Source organism: Peromyscus californicus, unplaced genomic scaffold (assembly GCF_007827085.1).
Source record: "Peromyscus californicus insignis strain IS unplaced genomic scaffold, ASM782708v3 Scaffold_7__1_contigs__length_154581171, whole genome shotgun sequence".
Lineage (NCBI taxonomy): Eukaryota > Metazoa > Chordata > Mammalia > Rodentia > Cricetidae > Peromyscus > Peromyscus californicus.
The window spans coordinates 35,308,454-35,329,454 of record NW_026294595.1 but is presented as its reverse complement, the minus strand read 5'-3'; the positions used below and the strand labels follow the sequence as shown (position 1 = coordinate 35,329,454).

General features: G+C 41.6%; 1 protein-coding gene across 1 annotated transcript in view; it reads right to left on the bottom strand.

The window, feature by feature from the left end:
• Galnt5 (polypeptide N-acetylgalactosaminyltransferase 5) overlaps positions 1-21,001 on the bottom strand; it is a 43,284-nt gene continuing 22,283 nt past the window's right edge. The window contains exons 4-10 of the mRNA XM_052725859.1: positions 16,264-16,399; positions 15,586-15,705; positions 14,796-14,913; positions 13,028-13,351; positions 8,783-8,863; positions 6,348-6,509; positions 1-2,654 (exon numbers count right to left, since the gene is read on the bottom strand). Coding sequence (XP_052581819.1) covers positions 2,514-2,654; positions 6,348-6,509; positions 8,783-8,863; positions 13,028-13,351; positions 14,796-14,913; positions 15,586-15,705; positions 16,264-16,399 — 1,082 coding nt within the window. The 3' untranslated portion in view covers positions 1-2,513. The remainder of the gene's footprint in view (positions 2,655-6,347; positions 6,510-8,782; positions 8,864-13,027; positions 13,352-14,795; positions 14,914-15,585; positions 15,706-16,263; positions 16,400-21,001) is intronic.

The following is a 21,001-nucleotide window of genomic DNA, read 5'->3' as shown; positions in this document are numbered from 1 at the left end:
TTCAGGAAGTTAGTATTTTGATCCAATTAGTTCTATAACTTATTAGCAAGGCTATTCCATGTTCAAGCTGACAAGATGCATAGGCATATTTCTAAGAAAAGGCAATAAGCTAAGCCAAGTCAATGAAATGGGAAGCTCCTGATAACCCATCCTCCTGTTGAAGAATTCTCTTGGACCACAAAATGTTCCCTCAAGGGTTTGTCATTACATGTAAAAGATGCCGTAGTAGGATTTATACCCTCATTCTTGTCTTCTAAAAACAAATTTGGGAGATAATGCTTCAAGAAACGTTGGCAGTAGATTTGAGAATCAGTCAGTACTTTCAAGGCAAGACCCACACAGATTCCAAACTCATGACTAATTCCTTGCATCTTAGGGTAAGTGGAAAAATGTATGGTAGAGAGTTTGTTGAAATTTTACCCCTAAATAAATACATGATGTTTCAAACAAAGCCTTTGTTCTATTGACAGTACTCAGAGGTAACTTTATATAATAAGTATTCAAGGTAAAGTTTAGTAGTACATTGAGCAGACTACACAGAAGGTTCTCTTGGGAATGAAAAAACACAACAAAACATTTACTTTCTTCACTTACAAAGGTAGGTCTATCCAAAGCATGACTCACCTGTTGCTAAAAGGACTTGATTTTTCTTTGAAGAAACTGTCCTTGGATAAAAGACACTCTATAGACCAGTGGGCAGGGGGATGTTCAAGGTGTCTCAGTCACATGAAAATGACATGGATCACTCAGTGTACTGTTTAGTCACTGACTCAATTAGTTCATTAGCAAAGACTTGTGTGTTTTGTTTGTTTGTTTGTTTTTGTTTTTTCTTCCCATATGGCTATTTTGGAAAGAATTATCTCATTTTCAAAATATTCTCTTATCTCATCTCTAATCATCAGTTACTGGAATGAAACATCTTAAATATACTTACTGTATATGCTGTAAATGTGTAAAGAAAAAATGTTTCCTTTCCCATTATTCATTGATAGTTATGCTTTTTTTGTAACTAATTGGTAGATAAAATTAAGTGTCAAATAGGAAACCAGAACTAAAATGCTCAGTTTTACCATAACATCATGTGAACAAAGATTTAAATCCACCAGTAAGAATAAGCATGGCCAGTCTGAAGGGGTGAAGCTTCAGTAAGGAAGTTGGCTTCTCTCCTTTTGAAGGAGCAAACACCAGTGGGCAAACTCAGACCAAACTGGTGGTTGAAAGAATAGCATGAGTCACACCTAGAGATCTGAATTCTTACCCCGTTCACCCCAGTTGGTCTGTAGGAGTTTTCAGATGGGCAATTTTTCTCCTAACATCAATTTTCTTACCAAAAGGATTATAGTAGACCCTGGTCCCTAAGCTTTTTTCTGCAGTGCTGAAGGATTGGAATCCCTAATGTGAGAGCTCAGTTTGGAGAAGGAAACATTTAGCTTTCCATGGCTGGCCTGTGTTAGCCTCAGGTCCATGTGAGGGTTTTGCTCTGTCTTTCCCCCTCAGAAGCACCACATTCCCTTCTTTATTCTGTCAAGTCTGGGACAAGTCTTTACTCAACTCTCTCCTCAAATTGCTCATCTCCTTTTCTTCCTTTTAAATCCATGTCTGCTTTGGCATGTAGTAGAGTATTTAGCATACTTCATCCAAGTAAATATTGGTAAATCTAGTGTAGTATTTTCATTGTTTTAGTATTTTAAATTTTGTCCTATTCTTCTGTATCATTTCTGCCTTAATTTTATCAACTCCTCTCACTCTGTGTTGAGATGTTCCATGATCAAGTGCAAGTTCAGTTAACACAGTGTGTTGTCACCCAAACTCCTGTCTTTCTTTAAGTTAAAGAAACACAAAAACCTAAGAAATTACTGCTATGACCAGATTTTGTTTTTAAATGTAGCATTATTAAAAAGCACAGAATGAACAGAAAGAACACACAGAATTAATTACATGAAGGCTTCTTCCTTTTCACTTAATTTTTTCCCTTACTGCTTCAGATTTGGAAGAAAACTTTCTGGTCATCCAGATCAACATCCCCATTAGGAGGGGTCATGGAGAGTTATCAGTACTGCTATACACTGTCAGGTAAACATGGGCAGTGTCTCTGTGCAGCTGGCTGAGTCTTCCCAGTGTGAGAATCCATGTAGATGAATTGGATGAAAGCAGAATCCAGATGGTTTTACCTCCATTCATGGGCCAGAAGAACTGCTCAACAGCAGTCATGATCATGACATCATGACATGTCTTCAATTCTGGTTACCTGTGAAAGCACATGAGGAAGACTTGCAGTATGCACCACAGCCCTGAGCAGGGCATAGACACTTCCAAAGGCCACCCAGAGCTGAAGAATTCCAGTCCAGTGGTGGCCTGTTTCCCTGAGTTATCCTTTGGTGCTTAAAAAAAAAATCTTCCATTTAAATGCTATTAAAATGGAAAATTTAAACGACTAAGGAGAGAAATACAGTCACCAACTCGGGTCTGATTTTCACAGAATCTGGTGGGTTAACCAGATAAAACATTCCTCTTTAGCCTTCATAGTATTTTTCAAATTTCCACTTTTGATATGGTTCCATTGGGTTACAAGTGGCCACTTTCAGGGTCTTCTGAGAAAAATTCCCTTCCATACATAACAACTGCTGATAGTTTTCAAAAACAATGTGATCCACCTGAAGAGAAAGAGGATATGGGAATGAACTACAAGACTAAACTTGACATATGAAGACAGAATAAGCAAATTGTATTTTTATTCTCCTAGGAACTCTCTTAAATTAAATTAGCGACATAAGCACAAGCTTTGGAAAACATCAAATTTGTCTCTGTCTCAAACTAATTGATCCAGCTTCTCTAGCTGAAAAAATTTTAATTCTGCAGGAAGCAAACAGTCATTTTTTTTCCTAGTGATATGGCTGATAACTGTATCATTTAAAGGAAGAAGTCTGGTTGGCACTTAATATACTAGATGACTACTTCATTGATGGTGGCAAAGCAAAAATCATATAGTATCACAGGAAGCAAGTTTATTAATTTATTAATCCAGCTCACATCTTAGAATGTTTATGTGTATTAGCAAATGCTAGACACATTTTATTTGTGATCTCCCCACCTAAGCTCTGACAATATAGAATGCCAAATATTCAGATTTAGTTTGAACAAGACGAGGGTATTTCAGATGACCTTAATGTTGTTCAATATTTATTAAAAGTGAGAGATAATCTACTTTATAATTTCTAACTCATAAATCTCAATTTCCATAAATATGACCATGATTAGTTATTAATGAGCTATTTTAATATACTTTTTTTTACCCAAACAGGGGAGACTTTCATGCAAATATTATGACTCTCAAAGAACCTTGGAAATATGATGTTTGCATATAATTAAGTTATGCAAAGTAGGTGGCCTTGAAGCAAATCATTCAGCATTGTCTGTGTTCTGTGGTGAAGAAAGAGGTAACTATATCACTTCCTCCCCATCTATAGACTCATAGGGACCAGCAATAGGGAAGCCTTCCATGCTATGCTCAAAATGTGACACTTTCAGTGGATGGCAAAGTTCAGAGTATGGGGTAGGGGCATGGACTTTAGGGAGCACTTTACAATGCAAATTTAGCAGTCCATAATTTTAACAAGTCATTGTTATCTAGAATCAAACTTTAAAAAGAAAGAGGTTCCTGTTATTCACAGTCTCTCTCCATTTCTCTTGTTCTTTAAGACTTAAATATCTCAGGGACTGCTCCAGTTGTATCTTGAATGCCACTCCTCCCCCAAAAATGTGTTAAGAATTGGTCCCCAGGGTACAACTGTTGGGGGATGGTGAAATCTTTGAGAGGTGCTTGAGGCTTAGATTCATAGGTCACTGGGCAGTGTCTGTGATAAGCACTGTGTGGTCTTTGTATTCTCCTTTACTTTCTGGTCATGAATGGAGCCATGTTCTAACCTAGTCTTTTCCTGTGGTGTATTGCTTTACCACAGGCCCCAAACAGCAAGGCCAATCTAGGGTGGACTCAGACCTCTAAAATGGAGCTGACTCAATCTTTTCCCCTTTAATTGTCTAAGGCAGTGGTTCTCAAGCTTCCTAAAGCTCCGACCCTCTAGTATAGTTCCCCATGTTATGGTGATCCCAAGCATAAAATGATGTTTGTTGTTACTTCATAACTCTAATTTTGCTATTGTTACGAATTATAATGTAAATATCTATGTTTTCTGATCGTCTTAGGTGATCCCTTTGAAAGGGTCATTCGAGTCCCAGGGAGTCATGACCCATAGGTTGAGAACTGCTGATTTAAGGTCTTTTTCTAAAGTGATAGTCAGTAAACCCAGGGACTTCAGCAGGTTTGTATGAGAACTGTTAATAGAAAAAAGAAAAAGGAGAGAGAGAGAGAGAGAGAGAGAGAGAGAGAGAGAGAGAGAGAGAGCAAGGAGCAAGCAGGCTATCCACCTCTGTGACTATCTAGACACATCACAAGGGGACGAAATGGCAGAGGGCAGCTATGTGGTGTATCACAGACAGATTTCTAGTTTCTGTTATCTTAGTTAATTATCTCTTCCAAGTCAGCTTACTGGGGAAGAGCTACTCTTAAGTACTTGCTCACTGTGTATCCTTGCCAAGAGTCACTTCTTCAGAGAAGAGATGCTTTGGTTTTCATTGTCTTTCTTTCCCCCTCGATGCAGTGTTAAAGAAGTAGGAGGTGTGATATAATTTAGTCGATAGATAATTGTGAAACTTCCCCCAAAGCGTAAGAACTGAAAAGAAAATTTTATACACTAATAATTCTCTATTTGGCAGTGTCAACTGACAATAATAACCCTTATCAGTAAGAAGAGAGTGCCCCCTCCCCAATTAAAATATACAGCTGGGGGGGGGGTGGTGGTGCATGCTTTTAATCCCAGCCAGCGCTCAGAGGCAGAGGAAGGTGGATCTCTGTGAGTTCGAGGCCAGCCTTATCTACAGAGTGAGTTCTAGGACAGCCAGGGCTATCCAGAGAAACCCTGTCTCAAAACCCCTCCCCCCAAAAAAATAAAATTAAAATATACTACTGGAGAATGAGTGTCTTGCTTTGATTTTGGCTCCGAGTATGAAGAGAGTGACTGAATGAGACAGCAAAAGAAGGACAGCTTAGCAGATTGGGACACCCCCAAAATAAAGTGGGTTTCCTTTGGAGCCAGCTCTGGGCAGAATCATGATCGCTGTATTGCCCTGGGTCTTGTTTCTTTTCTGTTGCTGTGGTAAAATCCTGAGGAGAGCAACCGAAGGGACAGCAGTGGACTTCAGTCACAGTTCAAGGTTACACCCCACAACTGTGGGGGAGCTCCCACTGGCGGGAGCTGGGGGAAATAGTCACATCTCCTACACAGTAAAGAAGCAGAGACTGAGGGACAAATGTTACATAGCTCTCACGTTCTCTGCTTCACACAGCCCAGGATCCCCTTCTGAGGGAACAGTCCCCCTCAAAATTAAGATGGGGCTTCTTCCCACACTAATTAACATCGTCAAGAAAATCTCTGTTAGGCATGCTCAGAGGATACCTCTAACCACAACCCAGTGCCCGCAAGGCATTTGATGACTGCATGCTAGTGAGATGGCAGAAACTTGAGAAAACAGTCCTGACCTGAGACTAGGCCTAGTACTTCAAGATTCTACGACCAAGATGATGGATGACCTTGAATCCTAAGCAAACACAACCAAGAGAAACTGGATGGACTTTGAGAATAAATACAGTCACACTGGGGTGTTTTGTTAGGATAACAGCTGTGTTGGAAGCAGTCTCCTCCAGCCTGTTTTCAACAGGTGGTGTGGTATCACCAAATGCAAAGTTGGTAATACACACACACACACACACACACACACACACACACACACACACACACACAGTCAGCCTCCTGTAATCAGTTGTCTTTTCTGTGGAGCCACACAGGGATGAGGAAAAGACCCTTCTCCTGGAGGGAGGGCACCAGGGGGGCTGGAACCATCCTAAGTAGCAGCACTTGCAGGAAGCATGCAGCTCTAGGCTCTTCTGTTAACCAATGAGAATAAGTTTCAGTAATACACATGGCATTGCTGATTGATTTAAATGACTTTTAGAATCTAAGATGGTGGTAGCAATATAATGGCAAGAAAAGAATGCCTTCGATTTAAATCACTCATTTGAAATCCATTTGGAAAAAAAGCAAACAAAACCAAAAATCAAAACAAAACATTAAAAATTTACAGAAACTCTCTCTATGTCCTTGAGTGAACCTTTTACTGCCTCTATTATAATAAACAGCACTTAAGGCTTCTAGCTGAGGAGGCTGATATTCTGTCCCCTTGGACTGCAAGTTGACTTGGTGGGAAAGGGATGGCACAGGCATTCTGCTTACCAGCTCTGGACGAAAGCCCGAGGTTGACTTGTGCAGCCACTTGAGCTTGTTGTCTCTGTTATCACATGGCTGGAGTCTCAGGGATCCTTTATCAGTGGCGGGCGCCATGCACCACTCTCCATGCTTAATAAGTCTTACCCAGCTATAGTTAAATTGTTGAAGCTGTGGAGAATGGGCACAGGAAAGGCCATTCAGATAGCAAGCAGAGGGAGGGGATGTTGCCAAAGACTTTCATCAGCAATAGGTGAGACCATGGGTAGATGCCCTGATCTGATGAGTATGTGTGTTATTTAACCTGCCCGCTGTCATATTTCTCATTGTTATGTTGGATAGCAAGACTATCTACCTCTTTTGGCTTCTGTAGTGATTTTCAGGTGTCTAGGTCTGTAGCCCAGGCAAGTGCTAAAATTGTGATTCTCTCGCCTCAGCCTCCCGGACAGAATCACAAGTCTGTGTCACCATGACTGGCTTAAGTTGGGATTTAATTTAGACTGAAAGGTTATCTTAAAGACATGGTGGCAAATCCTGCCACTCAAAGTGTAGTCCCCGAACCAACATCGTGCTACCCAGAAATGTTGACTCTTGGCCCCATCATGGGCCCTGTGAGTCAGAGTCTACCCTACCAAACTCTCAAGGTGATTTGTGGGAGTATCTGTGTCTGAGAACAAAGGACAGACAACCGAATAGGAGGCCAGGTAGTGACTAAGGTAAGCTGGACATCACCTTAGAAAGGGTTTAAAGTAAAACCCTAAGAAAACTTCTAGTTAAGTAAGGGACAGGGATTGAGGGTGGAGCTGAGTATTTCATTTCTTCTGAGTGTTCTAGATGAATATAAGTGAGGTATTAAACCTCATCAGTTCTGCCTCAACCGAATTAACTTCCCCTATATCTTGTCCTTTTTGTTATTCAAACAAACCACTAGTAAGAGAAACTCAAAAGGAGCAACAGAGCCAAACTGTGATGGAACTTTCTGGAATGCAGTGGCTCTACTATGCATACTTTGGTCTTACCTTCCCAAGTTATTGGTATTCAAGAGCAAAAGCTTAATTTCTGGTGAAATATTGATTTTACAGGTATGCTAAGTTCCTATGGTGATAGTTTTAAAAGATTAGAGAATTGACTGTTTTCATATATTTTCAACTAACTCTACAGTTGGTTTTTCTATAATTTATCTCCATTGTGAATTGTTAATAAGTAAAATTCATTTTTTCAGTTGATTCTTTAAACTTATCATTTTATCTCTTTCCTAATTATGAAAATGTTTCCTTGGCTTCAGGTTTACAATCCACAACAGAATTATACTGACAGATATATCTTCTATTCTCGGGGCAGCTTGGGACTAAGATGAAGAAATGGGATGTGCTTCAAGGTACAAACCACGATGCTTATATGAGGACAAAGAAGTAAGACAGCAAGATGAGGCCATCATCACAAAATGATCTGTCTATCAAAGCACGATCCACAATCTGGAGGCTGAATTGTACACATGAATCAGTGTTCCTGTGAATCCTGTTTAGCATCCAAAGCAGATAGCATTCCCATGTGGGGTGCAGATGCTGGAGGGGGAGGCATAATCATTTGGAGCTCACCTCCAGCATGGCAGGAGTAGTCCTTCTCTGTTTTTCCTGGGCCCACTCCACTCCCTCTTATTCATGCGCTCTGATTTTGTGATCACTTTGCTAAAAGGCTTCCCATCAAGGATCATAGTTTAGGGCATGTCCATCACTCCCTTAAGATACTGGAGGAGAGGAATGTAATCAGAGAATAAAATGGGCTCCTTAAGATGGCTGCTTAGAAACATGGTCTCTATCCATTGATAAACATTAAATTTTATTGTTGTTGTTGTGTGCATGTGCATGTGTGATACTTATATGTAGGCATGCATGCCACAGACAGTCTGTGGAGGTCAGAGGAGTAGTGTAGAACTGCTTCTCTCTGTATACTTTCATGTGGGTTTCTGGGATTGAACTCACATTGGCAGGCTTGTTTAGCAAGCACCTTTACCCACTGAGCCATTCTGCCAGCCATGTCTTAGGCACTTTGTATCGCGACCACCAGCATTTACAGAGTCCCAAGCATTAGGTAGTCTTTACCAGCCCAGTGTGTTGCCAGTTCATTTCATCTTTGAGCTAGGCACTGTCTTCACGGCTACTTACAAAGGTTTAAGACTGCATACGCTAAGCCAGTTTCGCAAGACAAAAAAGTCAAGACTAAATCCATCATGGAGCAATGTCTTCATTGCCAACAGTCCTCCCTCCCCCTTTACATTGCTTCTCTGTCGAGTGGCACTTCCTTATACCAGACGATTGATTACATTGACATTTAGACATCTATGGATTCCTCCTGGACAGAGGTCAATCGTCAAGTGAGCAACAAGCATGTCAGTCATGATTCCTGTCCACGACTGAGGGACAGAGAACCCAGGCTGAGCCTACCTGACTGCTCCCATCACAGTCTTCCAGCGTGGCTGTGGTATTTTCGATGGACACACACTTGCCCAGGGCCACATTCACCAGCTAAGAAGCAGAATACAAAATGTTCATTAAGAACAAACATATCTTAATGTATAACAAAGCATCCAGACACATATAGAAGGTAGAGGGTAGACTGCCATAAGGTTAATAGACAGTCAATAGATTAGCAAAAGTTTGCAGTAGATGACTGACTGTCTTGGTCACAGCTCTAGTAGAGACACAACGGTGATCCTGTCAGAGCACAGCTTCCATCTGTCAGTGTCAGCCTGTGATTCAGCCAGAGTGGCAACAAACAGCAGCTTCTCATTAACTCCTTCCTGGAATGCTGAATGAAAGTGAGCAAATATTGCTACAGGAATGGAGGAGAGGTGTTTTTTTTTTTGTTTTTTTTTTTGTTTTTTTTTTTTTTGGCTTGAATGTATCCCAATGCCTATTTTAACAGTCAGTGCACACACCTCTAATTTCATCAAGCCAAGAGTTACAGGCTGTGGTTTCTTGGATGACCCCTCTAAGTGATCTGATTTCTTGGGCACTGAACCCTAGATAAATTGAGTCCTTCAGAGAACAGCAGATTCCGGTTGATTCCCTGTCAGACTCTTTCTAATGACACAGTCAAGCTACGACTCATTACAGGGAAGTCATGGAAAGCGAAAGTAGAGCCAAGGATACAGGCCCTTTCTGGCAGACTCGGGGTTTTAACGAATTTACAGGGCCAAATATGGAGGAAGCTTTCCATCAGTCACCATCTAATGCAGAGAATGTTGATTCCCATGCCTTCTCTGACATTCTGGGCAGGACTAACAGGAAGGTAGGTTAATAATGCAATTTAGGTTTTTCAGTTTGCTGGAGGTGTTCTGTAGAGGAGAAATTATGCATGTTCCAGGAAAGCCTGCTAAGCTTGGGAGGTTGTAACCATGTTTGTGTTTCTTCAGCTTTTATGGGCCCCAATACAGAGCTCTAATTCTGGGGTGCTGTAACAATGGAGGCCATGTTGGCCACAGAATCACCAGATTTTGTAGCAGGGTGTCTAGCGGGCTGGTGTCTACTTGTGAAAGCGAGGCTTAGCTTGAAGATAAGTAGGGAGTCCTTTGTGGGGTCAGAAAAATGCAAACGAAGCAATGAGAAGGATTACTGGAATCTGTAAGTAGGAAGAAATGTCCTCACAGAAACATGTGGGGAGTGTGAGATGTCGGCATGTACCAGTCAGAGAACTGGAACTGAGCTCGTCCTCAGAAAGACAAAACCTGAACTGACCTTTGGCCCATGGGTAGTAGGAAAAAGAGATCATCTGCTAGAACAGAGAGGAAACAAAGATGCTAGATTCTCTCTGAGAATGTGAAGTCACACACTGACCTTTATTTGGGTTTGAAATAAAAGTATGTTCTACCTGCTTGAGCTAGGAACCCTTGCTGGCCTTCAAGGAATATAAGGAAATATTAGCAGTTTTACTGATTCATAATTTCTAAGGTGTCCGACACAGGAGGACACAAAGCAATCTAGAGGGACAGATCTCCATTAAAAGAAAATCTTCAAAATGTTCCATTCACAGCTTCAAATGGCAAATACAGGCACATCTGCCATCAGTAGGTCTGAGCAGTAGCAGCATGCAGAAAAGATGCAATGGTACTCTAAGTTCAGGGAGTATGAACAGATGTGCATGGGGTAGAGCAATTCTGGACTGCAAAGAAGGAAATGGAAACCCTCATTGTTCTTTGGGTCCTATCAGAGAAAGGAGTCCCATGTCCTCATGGATCATTCAGAAATTATCCTACCATAAAATAAGTTTGGAAAACTCTGGCTCCAACACAGCTGAAGAAGTTGCCTTCCCTCAGAACTTCTCAGAGCCTTCCAAGTGAGAATACACAGTGGGTGCTCAGGACACACAGTGTGTTCTTTCCCAGGTCTATTTGACTATGGACTCCTGGTGGAACAACTAACATTGCCCAGAAAGTGTTTGGGAAGGTTTAGTTTAGATGGTTTTGTTGTTGTTGTTTTATTTTGTTTATGTTGTTTGTTTGTTTGTTTGTTTCATTTCTAACAGTTCCATCCTGCAGGCCTTGGAAGGCACTGGAGCATAAGCAAGAATTTCTCCTCCTGGGTCCTTCATGTAAACCATTTCAATGTAATAATAATAATAATAATAATAATAATAATAATAATAATAATAACAACAACAAGTATTGTGTAGATTTTATATTTTCTGTGTTGAATTATTTAATTTTCCCAATGTCAAATGTAGAGAACTCCCATATTTAATTACATAATTGTTAAATCTTAGGCATAGGCTGTTTGCTGATAATGTTCTTCAAAGGAAAAATACTGCTGTTGAGGCTGTTTATTGATTTCAATATTATTGACTATGAGAAATTACAATAAAAAAATTTTCAATGGACTTAAATTTCTAGATGTGTAGGTTGAATAATGAGAAAATGTGAAGCAAGAAACAAAAAGTTAGATATTATTTCCTTGCCACTTTTCCTGATTGTCATGGTCTACCGAATTATATTTGATATTAATCGGGGACAGGAGGGAATCTCAAATTTTTAAAATGGTAATAACACTCTTATCAGAAGAGAGCAGATGATGTCTTCATTTAATATTTATCTACATGTGACAGCAAAGAACGGAAATGGAAGAAAAGGGTCTGTTGAGGTCGCTTTGAAATGTATGCGCAGTCTTTGCCGGCATGGTTTTTTGGTTTTTGTTTTTTGTTTTTTTGTGGGGCGAGCTTTTCAAAGATAGTGGTAATTTACAGGGGACTCAAAAGGTAGTTTTATTTCGCCCTCTGGTGGCCAAAGTTCAGTAATGTTGTTGAGATTCTTAAGAGAAATTCATTGAGCCTTCTGTGGTCACCCTTGTTAGGAGGATGGAATTTAAACATCTAAGTGCTATGTTTGATGTGTCTAAGGCCAAGTTGTTCTTCCTATTTAGTTATCTAAAGTAGGTGATAGCTACTTTGACCTACCCCAATTCCTGCTATACTCTTGTGAACTGTGCACAACATTTTGTTAGAAATAAACCAGATCACGTGTATTATATTGGTTAAAGTTTGTAAAATCAAAACAAATATTCAGACTGATTTCCTGTTTTTGATACCCTCCCTGGGTTTCCCTGGTGAGAACAACAACATAGTTTTTCCTGAGTCTTTGTTATCCGGGGACTTGACAGGCTGGGAGAAAGGTTGGTTTATACTCTGCTTCCTAGGAAGAGCCAGAGATGGGTGTTCTGAGAAAGCAGACATACTGACAGGCAAGTTAGGGATCTTCCTGAACACAAGGGGGCAGGGCTATGACCAAAAACAACAACAACAACAACAACCACTGGGAATATTTGTAAATAAATATGAAAAACAATATAAGAGACTAAACACAAATGTAAGTGTGAGCTCCAATCACAGGCCATCACAGGAAGCTGCACTCCCGAGTGGACTCAGGGCTTCGCCCCAGGGTCTCAACTTCTTGAAGTTTCATTTGCACTGGGCCCCGTTCAAACTATTTGCTTCACTTCACCCTTTGTGAGACCTCCCTTAGTGCCTTGAATTTTTTTTATTTTATTTTTAACCTCTCAACAAAACTTTTCAAAAAAACCCAAATTAAAGCTTGTATTTCTATTGGACCCTATTGATAAAGGAAGTACAGGAAGGAAATTACCCACAAGGACCCGCATGAACCAATTCTCAATTCTCTACGCTACATTTCTCCACCTTCATTTCTCCATTCACACCCTGACAATCCCATTCACCTCTCTGTATCTGTTCTGCCTCCAGCCTGTCCTGAGTTGTGTAGGAGCTGAGCCTCCACTTCTCAGGGCTGGGTCAGCACCGTGTCTCAGGCCTGGCTTCAAACCTTCTGAGAGGATTTCTTGACAGCATGCCTTCAAAAGGAGTCAGCCTCCCTGGCCTGTTCCTTTACAAGAGCCGTCATATTCTATATTCATACTTCACTTCTTATTATCCGTGCCCTCCATTCAACATCAGCTTCCAAAGGAAAAGATGAAGGCTATATTCTGAAGTGATATTTAGTGATCAGTCAGCATGACCACGTGACAGACTTCCTCAGTTCACCTCTAACAACTCCCATTTATACTTTGTCTCAGTGGCTTTTGTGCCTGTTGCTTAAAGTATATTACTTTGTTCTTTTCTAAGCATGTTTGAAGGAGTTTCTGTGTTGTTTTTGCTAAGGAAGATTTTAAGTGGCCATAACTTACCACACCACTAGCTCTCACAATGGGAGCCTTCAAGTCAGGAAAGACATTGTCCAAGTACCACTTGAAACTTTTGCATTTCAACTTCTTGCGCAACTCCCTTTGCTGGGTGAGGTTGCCCACATCCAACCCTTGGTCTATGAGGTGATCCCCATGGCCATAGAAGAGTTCCTTGTACTCATCAAGCCAGACCTCAGCCACCCGCACCAGATTCCGTTCCACCGTCTTCATGCGGTCTTTGGGGAAGGAATAGGGATTGTCATTTTGGAATATGTGGCCCACTCTGGAACAGGGAATGATCTCGATTTCACCACCGCACATCCAGACCTGGAAAGGAGCAAGTGAGAAGCACCGATTATCAAATGGTAGTTCAGAAATCATAGACAAGTAACAATGCCACGATACTACCTGGAGACACTCCTCTTCCTGCTAAAAGTGGAACTTCCAACTCAGAAACACTTTCACCATAGAAGAGGAAACTCAGTAGGTTTATGTAGCTCTGTGTAAGCTGGACCCCTTTCACTTCCCCTTCCTAACCATCTATGTAAAACTTTTCTTTATCTCTTTTCTAAAGAACCCTTTACAGAATGACAATATATAAAATATATAACACATGTTTGGGTTGAATCAGGGAGAGGTTATGGATGTCCATTTCAACACCTCCTTTGGGAGACTTGTAGGCTTGTGGTACCCAACTCAAAACTATTCATTGCTAGGACCTCCAAACTTATACCCATGTGAACATAGAAGAGCCAGCCGCATAGGGAAGCTGGTATTGGTGTTCTATTGTTCTTGTTAAGGCTTCCTTGGCCATGAGTCAATGCTGATCCAAGTCACTGCATTGCAGGCTCCAAAGATGCTGCAGTGTGCCACACACCTGGCTTGCTGGTGGCCTGCACTGGAAGGACTCTCCGTCATTTGTATTCTCAAGATCACCCCACTGCAGATATTTCAACTGCTCCCAGTGTATCAGAGAATGATTCCAAGAAAGTCACTGTATGTCACAGATGAAGCCCAAAGTAATTTTTATTAAGTATGAATCCCATAGCTTTTGTGCAGAAAAAAAGAAAGTAACCACCCCATAATTAGACATAGAAGCACTGTTGTGAAATATTAGTTCCAACAGTTTTATAATAGTGGTTGATTCTTCCAAATTAAGTCTGGGAAATGAAGCAGTCAATCCATAGAACCTGGGCCATGGTGAAATGTCTTCTCAGTCACAGTCACATATGTGGCTGTTTTGGTAAAGTGAAGCCACTTGGGAATCATAAACACTCATGTGTGTGTTTGTGTCCGTATGTTGTTGTGCTTGTTGTGAATGTTTACATGTATATGGAGGTCAGAGGTCAACAGAAGGTGTCTTCCTCAATTCCTCTCCACCTTAACTTTTGAGACAGTTTCTCTCACTGAAGGTGGAACCCATTGATTCAACAAGAGTAGCTGAACTCACAGATACATGTCACTGTTCATGGCTTTCTACATGAGATCCGAACTCAGGTCCTCATGCTTGTGTGCCAATCTCTTTAGCAACTGAGCCATCTATCCTGCCCCCAGAATGATGAACATTTAACTGTAAGAAAGAAAGAAAGAAAGAAAGAAAGAAAGAAAGAAAGAAAGAAAGAAAGAAAGAGAGAGAGAGAGAAAGACAGGCAGAAAGAAAGACAGACAGCAGACAGAAAGACAGACACACAGACAGGAAGGAAGGAAGGAAGAAAGGGAGGGAGGGAGGGAGGGAGGAAGGAAGGAAGGAAGTCAGACTTATAGTGAATACCTTGAATGATAGTTCCATATTTTCTCCTCCCCAAACATCAAGACCAGGGTCATAAGTTCCAAGTTCATAAAAGTAACTTTTATCAATGGAGAATAATCCACCTGCCATGACTGGGCACCTACAAAAAGAAAGGATTGTGTTACACTTTTGCCCCATGGCAGCTTAACTCCTAGAGTGGGTCCTCTGTGTCTGTATGAGAGATCAGAGGCATTTCTGGATAGGTAGGGGGAGGTCTTGGGATGGAGCCCACAGCTTGGCTTTAGTGAAAAGTTTTTGGTTCGAAGGGGCTGAGCTTAATCAGGGTGTGCAAAGAAGTGGGTGGGGCTAGGATTCTTCTCTGTCAGTTGTGTTCTACACAAATCCCAGGGTTATTTTGAATTCTTCTGTGTCAGGCCTAAATCGTGTGCACTTAAAATTGAATTTGGAGGTAAGGGATAGCAAACTAACTTCTCTCACAAAGCTTTGCTAAGGATATATATATATATATATATATATATATATATATATATATATATATATAGAGAGAGAGAGAGAGAGAGAGAGAGAGAGGGAGGGAGGGAGGGAGACAGGCTTACTACCGTAGCCCAGGCTACCCTTAAAAATGCTACCCTCCTGCTTCTGCCCCCAAAGTACTGAGATTACAGGTATGTACCATCTTGTCTAGTTGATACCCATAATTCTTGCCAGTTTTCAGAAGATAGAGTATAACTGTTTTTTTTTTTTTATCCTATTTTCTGTCTTTACAAAAGGACTTGGGACTACTGTCTAGTCTTCAGTTTTACACACTTACCTTATTACGTCAGTTTCTTTAATTCCATTTCTTGCAACAACATCTGGAGGAATTGTCCTCCAGCCAAAGTTCATGGGCCATGTGAAGACACCTCTTTGGAAGTTGTCCACTGTCATGTAACTAATTCAGGACAAACAAAACAAATGAAATCTCAAATGCTACGGTTATCTGTGTCTCTGCGGACATCGCTAACACAGCTCCATGACTGGTTCAGGTGTGGGATGGATGCTTACACACCTGATTCTGCACCATCGCCTCTTAATGTTCTCTCAGAAGATCTTATGGATCTGATTTGCTCCGGGGGTTAAGCTGGCTTGATCACTTGTTTTCAACTTACACTCATCTTCCTGTCAATAGCGGCCATTTTAGGGGAAGAAATGACAACTTAGAAGAATGTATAGAGCTTCCAAAAAGGGTATGACTAGAAACCTGAGAAAAATAAATATTTGGGAGTTCAACTGACTATCAAAGGGGAAGAATTTGATAATGAGCAGCTGGATTGACTAACAGATAAAAAAAAAATTGGTGTACTGGCCAAATAGACTACTAAATTGATAGGTTCTGATCCCAAGATATCACTCATGTGTTCCCCCCATTTGGGTAAGTAGGTTTTAACACAGCACATGTGAGGCCCAGCACTCTCTGCTGCTTTCCAACGTCAGGATGTGGTAGTGTTACCTCATGTCCTTGTCGTTGATGACTTCGATTACTGGACAGGCCACTTTCTTTCTATTTAAATAAACTCTTTCCAGAAGTGGCTCCAACCAGCCTACATTGCATTCCACGTGAGAGTCTAGGAATGTCAACACATCACCTGCAGAGAAAAAAAAAACAACGAAACAAAACCAAAACTCACAAACACTGGACAATACAGTATGATACACCAAATACATGTGCTTCATCCTCGAAAGTGTTGGGGACTGTTTGAGAAGCATGACTTTGAATGCGAGTGTCTTCTCTTCTCACTGAATTCCTGGTTCCTAGAACTTCATTTTGTAACAGTATGGAGAAATTTTAGGAATAGAGATTCTGTGGAGTAAGCACTGCTTACGTTTAGAAACAACTGAGAAGCTACTGGAATTATTCTGCTTTGCTGCTGTGATAAAATCATGACTGAAGCGTCCTGGGGAGGAAAGGGTTGATTTGGCTTGAAAGATCCAATCATGGCCCGCCATTAATGAAAGCCAAGGCATGAACTCAATGGCAGAAGCTTGAAGCAGAAACCACAGAAGAACACCCTTACTGACATGCTCAGCTTGCTTCCCTATACAACTCAGGACCTATGCCCTGGGGTGGTACCATTCACAGTGAGATGTATCCTCCCACACTGAGCTGGCTGGTCTTATGTCAACTTGATACACAAACTAGAATTATCCGAAAGGAGGGAACTTTAATTGAGAAAAACATCTCCATAAGATCTGACTGTAAGGCATTTTCTTAATTAGTTACTGGTGGGGGATGGCCCAACCCATTGTGTGTGGGGGTGCTTCTCTGGGCTGGTGGTCCTGGGTTCTGTAAGAAAGCAGGCTGAGGAAGTCCTGGAAAGTAGGCCAATAAATGGCTCCCCTCTGTGGCCTTTACATCAGCTCCTGCCTCCAAGTTCTAGCCCTTCTTGAATTTCTATTCTAACTTCCTCCAATGATGGACTGTGATCTGGGAGCATAAGCCAAATAAACCCTTTCCTTTCTAACATGCTTTTTGTGTGATGGTGTTTCCTTGCTGTAAGAGAAACACTAACTACGACACACATTAATCAAAAAAAAAAAAAAATGCTATACAGACATGCCCCAAGGCCAGTCTTCTGATGAGGTTCCCTTTATTCTGATTAGTGTTTTCCCTGACCATTCCAGTATAGGCCTGCAGAGTTAGCATCAAGTCTTACCATGCAGTGCCTGTATTCTACCTGGTTGTCTTATCTGTTCCTTGTTATGAACGGGAAGCGTAGACTTATTCTCATTTCTACTTAAGAGAAAAAGATCAGAGGAACAAATAACTCAGGTAACTTCCCAAGGTAATTCACCTAGGGTGCCATGTAATATTATAAAACAACTCATTCCATAGCTCATGATGGGAATCCAAATCTGCATTCACTCCCCACCTGGCCCAGATCTTACCTCATTAATATTCTCATTCATTTGTTGCCAGAACCTGAGGGAAGAAGCACCTGGCGAAAATGTATTTTTGGAATTTTATACTGCTTTATTTGGGGGATGAGGAGACTCTCCTACACCCGGATGCCATTGCTGCACTTTCAGATACTTTGTTTTAAAATAAAATCTCAGGATTGTGTTAGATAGGGAAACAAGGCGCTCCCTACCTAGCTGGCTCCTGGTAGTGTTTCTAATTGTGGTGGGATCGTCTGTGAAAACTGCGCAGCCATGCTGCTGCAGAGAGGCCGAGAGGCACGAGGAAACGGGGAGCGCCCTGAAGTGACACACAAACAACTTGCGTCCTTTGAGCTTTTCCCTACGGCAGATTTCTAAGATCCACCTAAAACTCAACCTTTTCACAAATGGGCCTTTTATTTTTGTGAATTGCTCAAACTCAAATTCAGAGTAACTTAACCCAATCTTTGTTGTAACCTGGCATAATTTCCTGGTTTCTAGGGCTGAGTACTAGTTGCGAGATTGTTTGGAGATGGGCTTTATTAACAACAGCATCAATAAAATAACGTAAAATTAAAATGGCTAACCTCAAGCTACTCAGTGGGCCAAATACCGTTAACTCCTTCATGACCACAGCACCCTGTCCCATGTGTGGACAGTGCTGCTTCACCAAGCAGTTAGTGCTAGAGCGCTGTGCTTAGAGTTTCTTGAGGAACATGACACTGGCTTGCCATTTGATTTTACTTAATGGCTTTTAAGTGATATGGCAGAAACCTGCTTTAAGCCTGCAGAAGAAACAAGCTGGTGGCGTTTATTGAATGATGCCCTCTGGTACTTTTCAGGAAACCTTGGAGTAGGCCCAGAGTTTGATGGTACTTGAAGTTCGTTAACTGAGCCTATGAATGCTCATTCCAATGTTAAGAATGTTGCTAAGTGACTTGTCATGGAGTGATTGAGAATCCAACCCTTGATTCTCATGGGGGAGTTGCCCTGCAGTATGGCCTACCTTTCTTTGGTGACTAATTCTTAGTAATAATTTAACTGTCCCTGCCTGCCCATGAAATGTTGGACCTTTCGAAGTCCTCATTCAGTGCGCAACTAATTGACTTAACCTTTTCATGTGAATTAAACTGTGGTGGTATTGTGTTCCCCAAAATATTGTGCACCCTAATAAACTTATCTGGGGTCAGAGAACAGAACAGCCACTAGATACAGAGGCTAGAAAATGGTGGCACTCATGCCTTTAATCCTAGCATTCCAGAGGCAGAAATCCGTCTGGATCTCTGTGAGTTCAAGGTCACATTGGAAACAGCCAGGCATGGTGACATACATCTTTAATCCCAAGAAGTGAGCCTTAAATCCCAGGAAGTGAGCCTTTAATTCCAGGAAGTGATGGCAGAAAGCAGAAAGGTATATAAGGCGTGAAGACCAGAAACTAGAAGCTTTTAGCTGGTTAAGCTTTCAGGCTTTCGAGAAGCAGTTCAGCTGAGATCCATTTGGATGAGGACTCAGAGGCTTCCAGTCTAAGGAAACAGGATCAGCTGAGGAATTGGCGAGGTGAGGAAGCTGTGGCTTGTTCTGCTTCTCTGATCTTCCAGTATTCACCCCAATAACTGGCCTTGGGTTTATTTTTATTAATAAGAACTTTTAAGATTCATGCTACATTAAACTCGGAAGTCCTGAGCTCTGAAGGCACCATTGGTATTGTCTTTTTGGGTTTTGTTTTGGTTGGGTTTTTTGGGTTTTTTTTTTACAGTCCATGTCTTTTATTTCTCTTTGTACATTAGGCCATGAATTCGTATGGAATGGGCTCCAGCAGCTCAGGCTCCTTCCCATTAGTCCTCACAAAGTGTGCCTCTCTGGGTGGGGCGGGCTGGCGCTTCAGCTGAACCCAAGTGCAAGTTAAAGGCAAGATTCTTGCCAAGAGAATTAACATGCAAGTTGAGCACATCAAGCTCTCTAAGAGCTGAGACAGCTTCCTGAAATGGGTGAAGGAGAATGACCAGAAGAAAAAGAAAGCCAAAGAGAAGGGTGCCATGGGCATTGTTAATGACAAGAGGACTGTTAGCTACTGGTTATTTTGTAGATAATCCTTTCAGATTTCAAAAGCAGCTAATTAAATCTCTGGTGAGGGGGCGGGGGGGAGGGGAGTCTGTCTTAGTTGGGGTTTCTATAGCTGCAACAAAACACCATGACCAAAAAGTGAGTTGGGGAGGAAAGGGTTGATTTGGCTTACACTTCAGCATTGCTGTTATCACTGAAGGAAGTCAGGACAGGAACCCAAACAGGACAGGATCCTGGGGGCAGGAGCTGAAGCAGAGGCTATGGTAGAGTGCTGCTTACTGGCTTGCTTCTCACAGCTTGCTCAGTCTGCTTTCTTTCTCTTTTTACATATTTTTATTTTATAATTAATTTAATTTTACATATCAGCCACGGATTCCCTGCTTTCTTATAGAACCCAGGACCACCAGCACAGAGATGGTATCATCCACATGGGCGGGGCCCTTCCTCATTGATGACTAGTTGAGAAAATGCATTACAGCTGGATCTCATGGGGGCATTTCCTCAACTGACGCTCCTTCCTCTCTGAAGACTCTAGCCGTGTCAAGCTGACACACGAAACCAGCCAGTGCAGTCTGTTTGAATTTTATTGCATTGTGTCTTTGACTGTCAAGCCTCATCCTTGTCGGCTGCATGATTTTCCTTGGAATCCCATTGGGCAAATAATTTCTGGACAGAGATGGTGTGGCCGGTCAGAAACTGAACTCATTTTCTCAATTCTTAGCTCTTGGGCTGAAGCATCTCTGGTTTTCGAGGAGTCTTCAAAACATGTGCAGTTTCTAACCTCTGACTGTTCACGGGGTTGGAAAATGCGCAGGGGAACGAGAAGGATACGCACAGTAGGCCAGAAAGCCCCGTTCAAAGGCAATCGCTGAAGTATATTCTTGATAGAACTCAGGGCAGGTATCAGGCTCACTTCCGGCGGCCAGGGTTAATCCTTCGGATGCTACCAATCCTATCGTGGTGGCAAAACGTTCTGCTTTTCAGACACAGGCCTCCCACATGCTGCCCAAAGCATTGTTCTCAAACCATGTCATCCACAAGGCATGAGAACATGGGGTGAAAATAAATGTTCTAGATCTTTATAGCAATTTGATAAAGAATTTATTAGCTTACTACTTACTGTTTTATATATGCAGTCATCGTTAATATTTAGGCATTTACACTGGCCTGCCTTCATGGAAGGACCAGGGGACAGAAGGACACTTCATCACCAGCCTCCAAGATGATATACTGTGGCCACAGTGGCC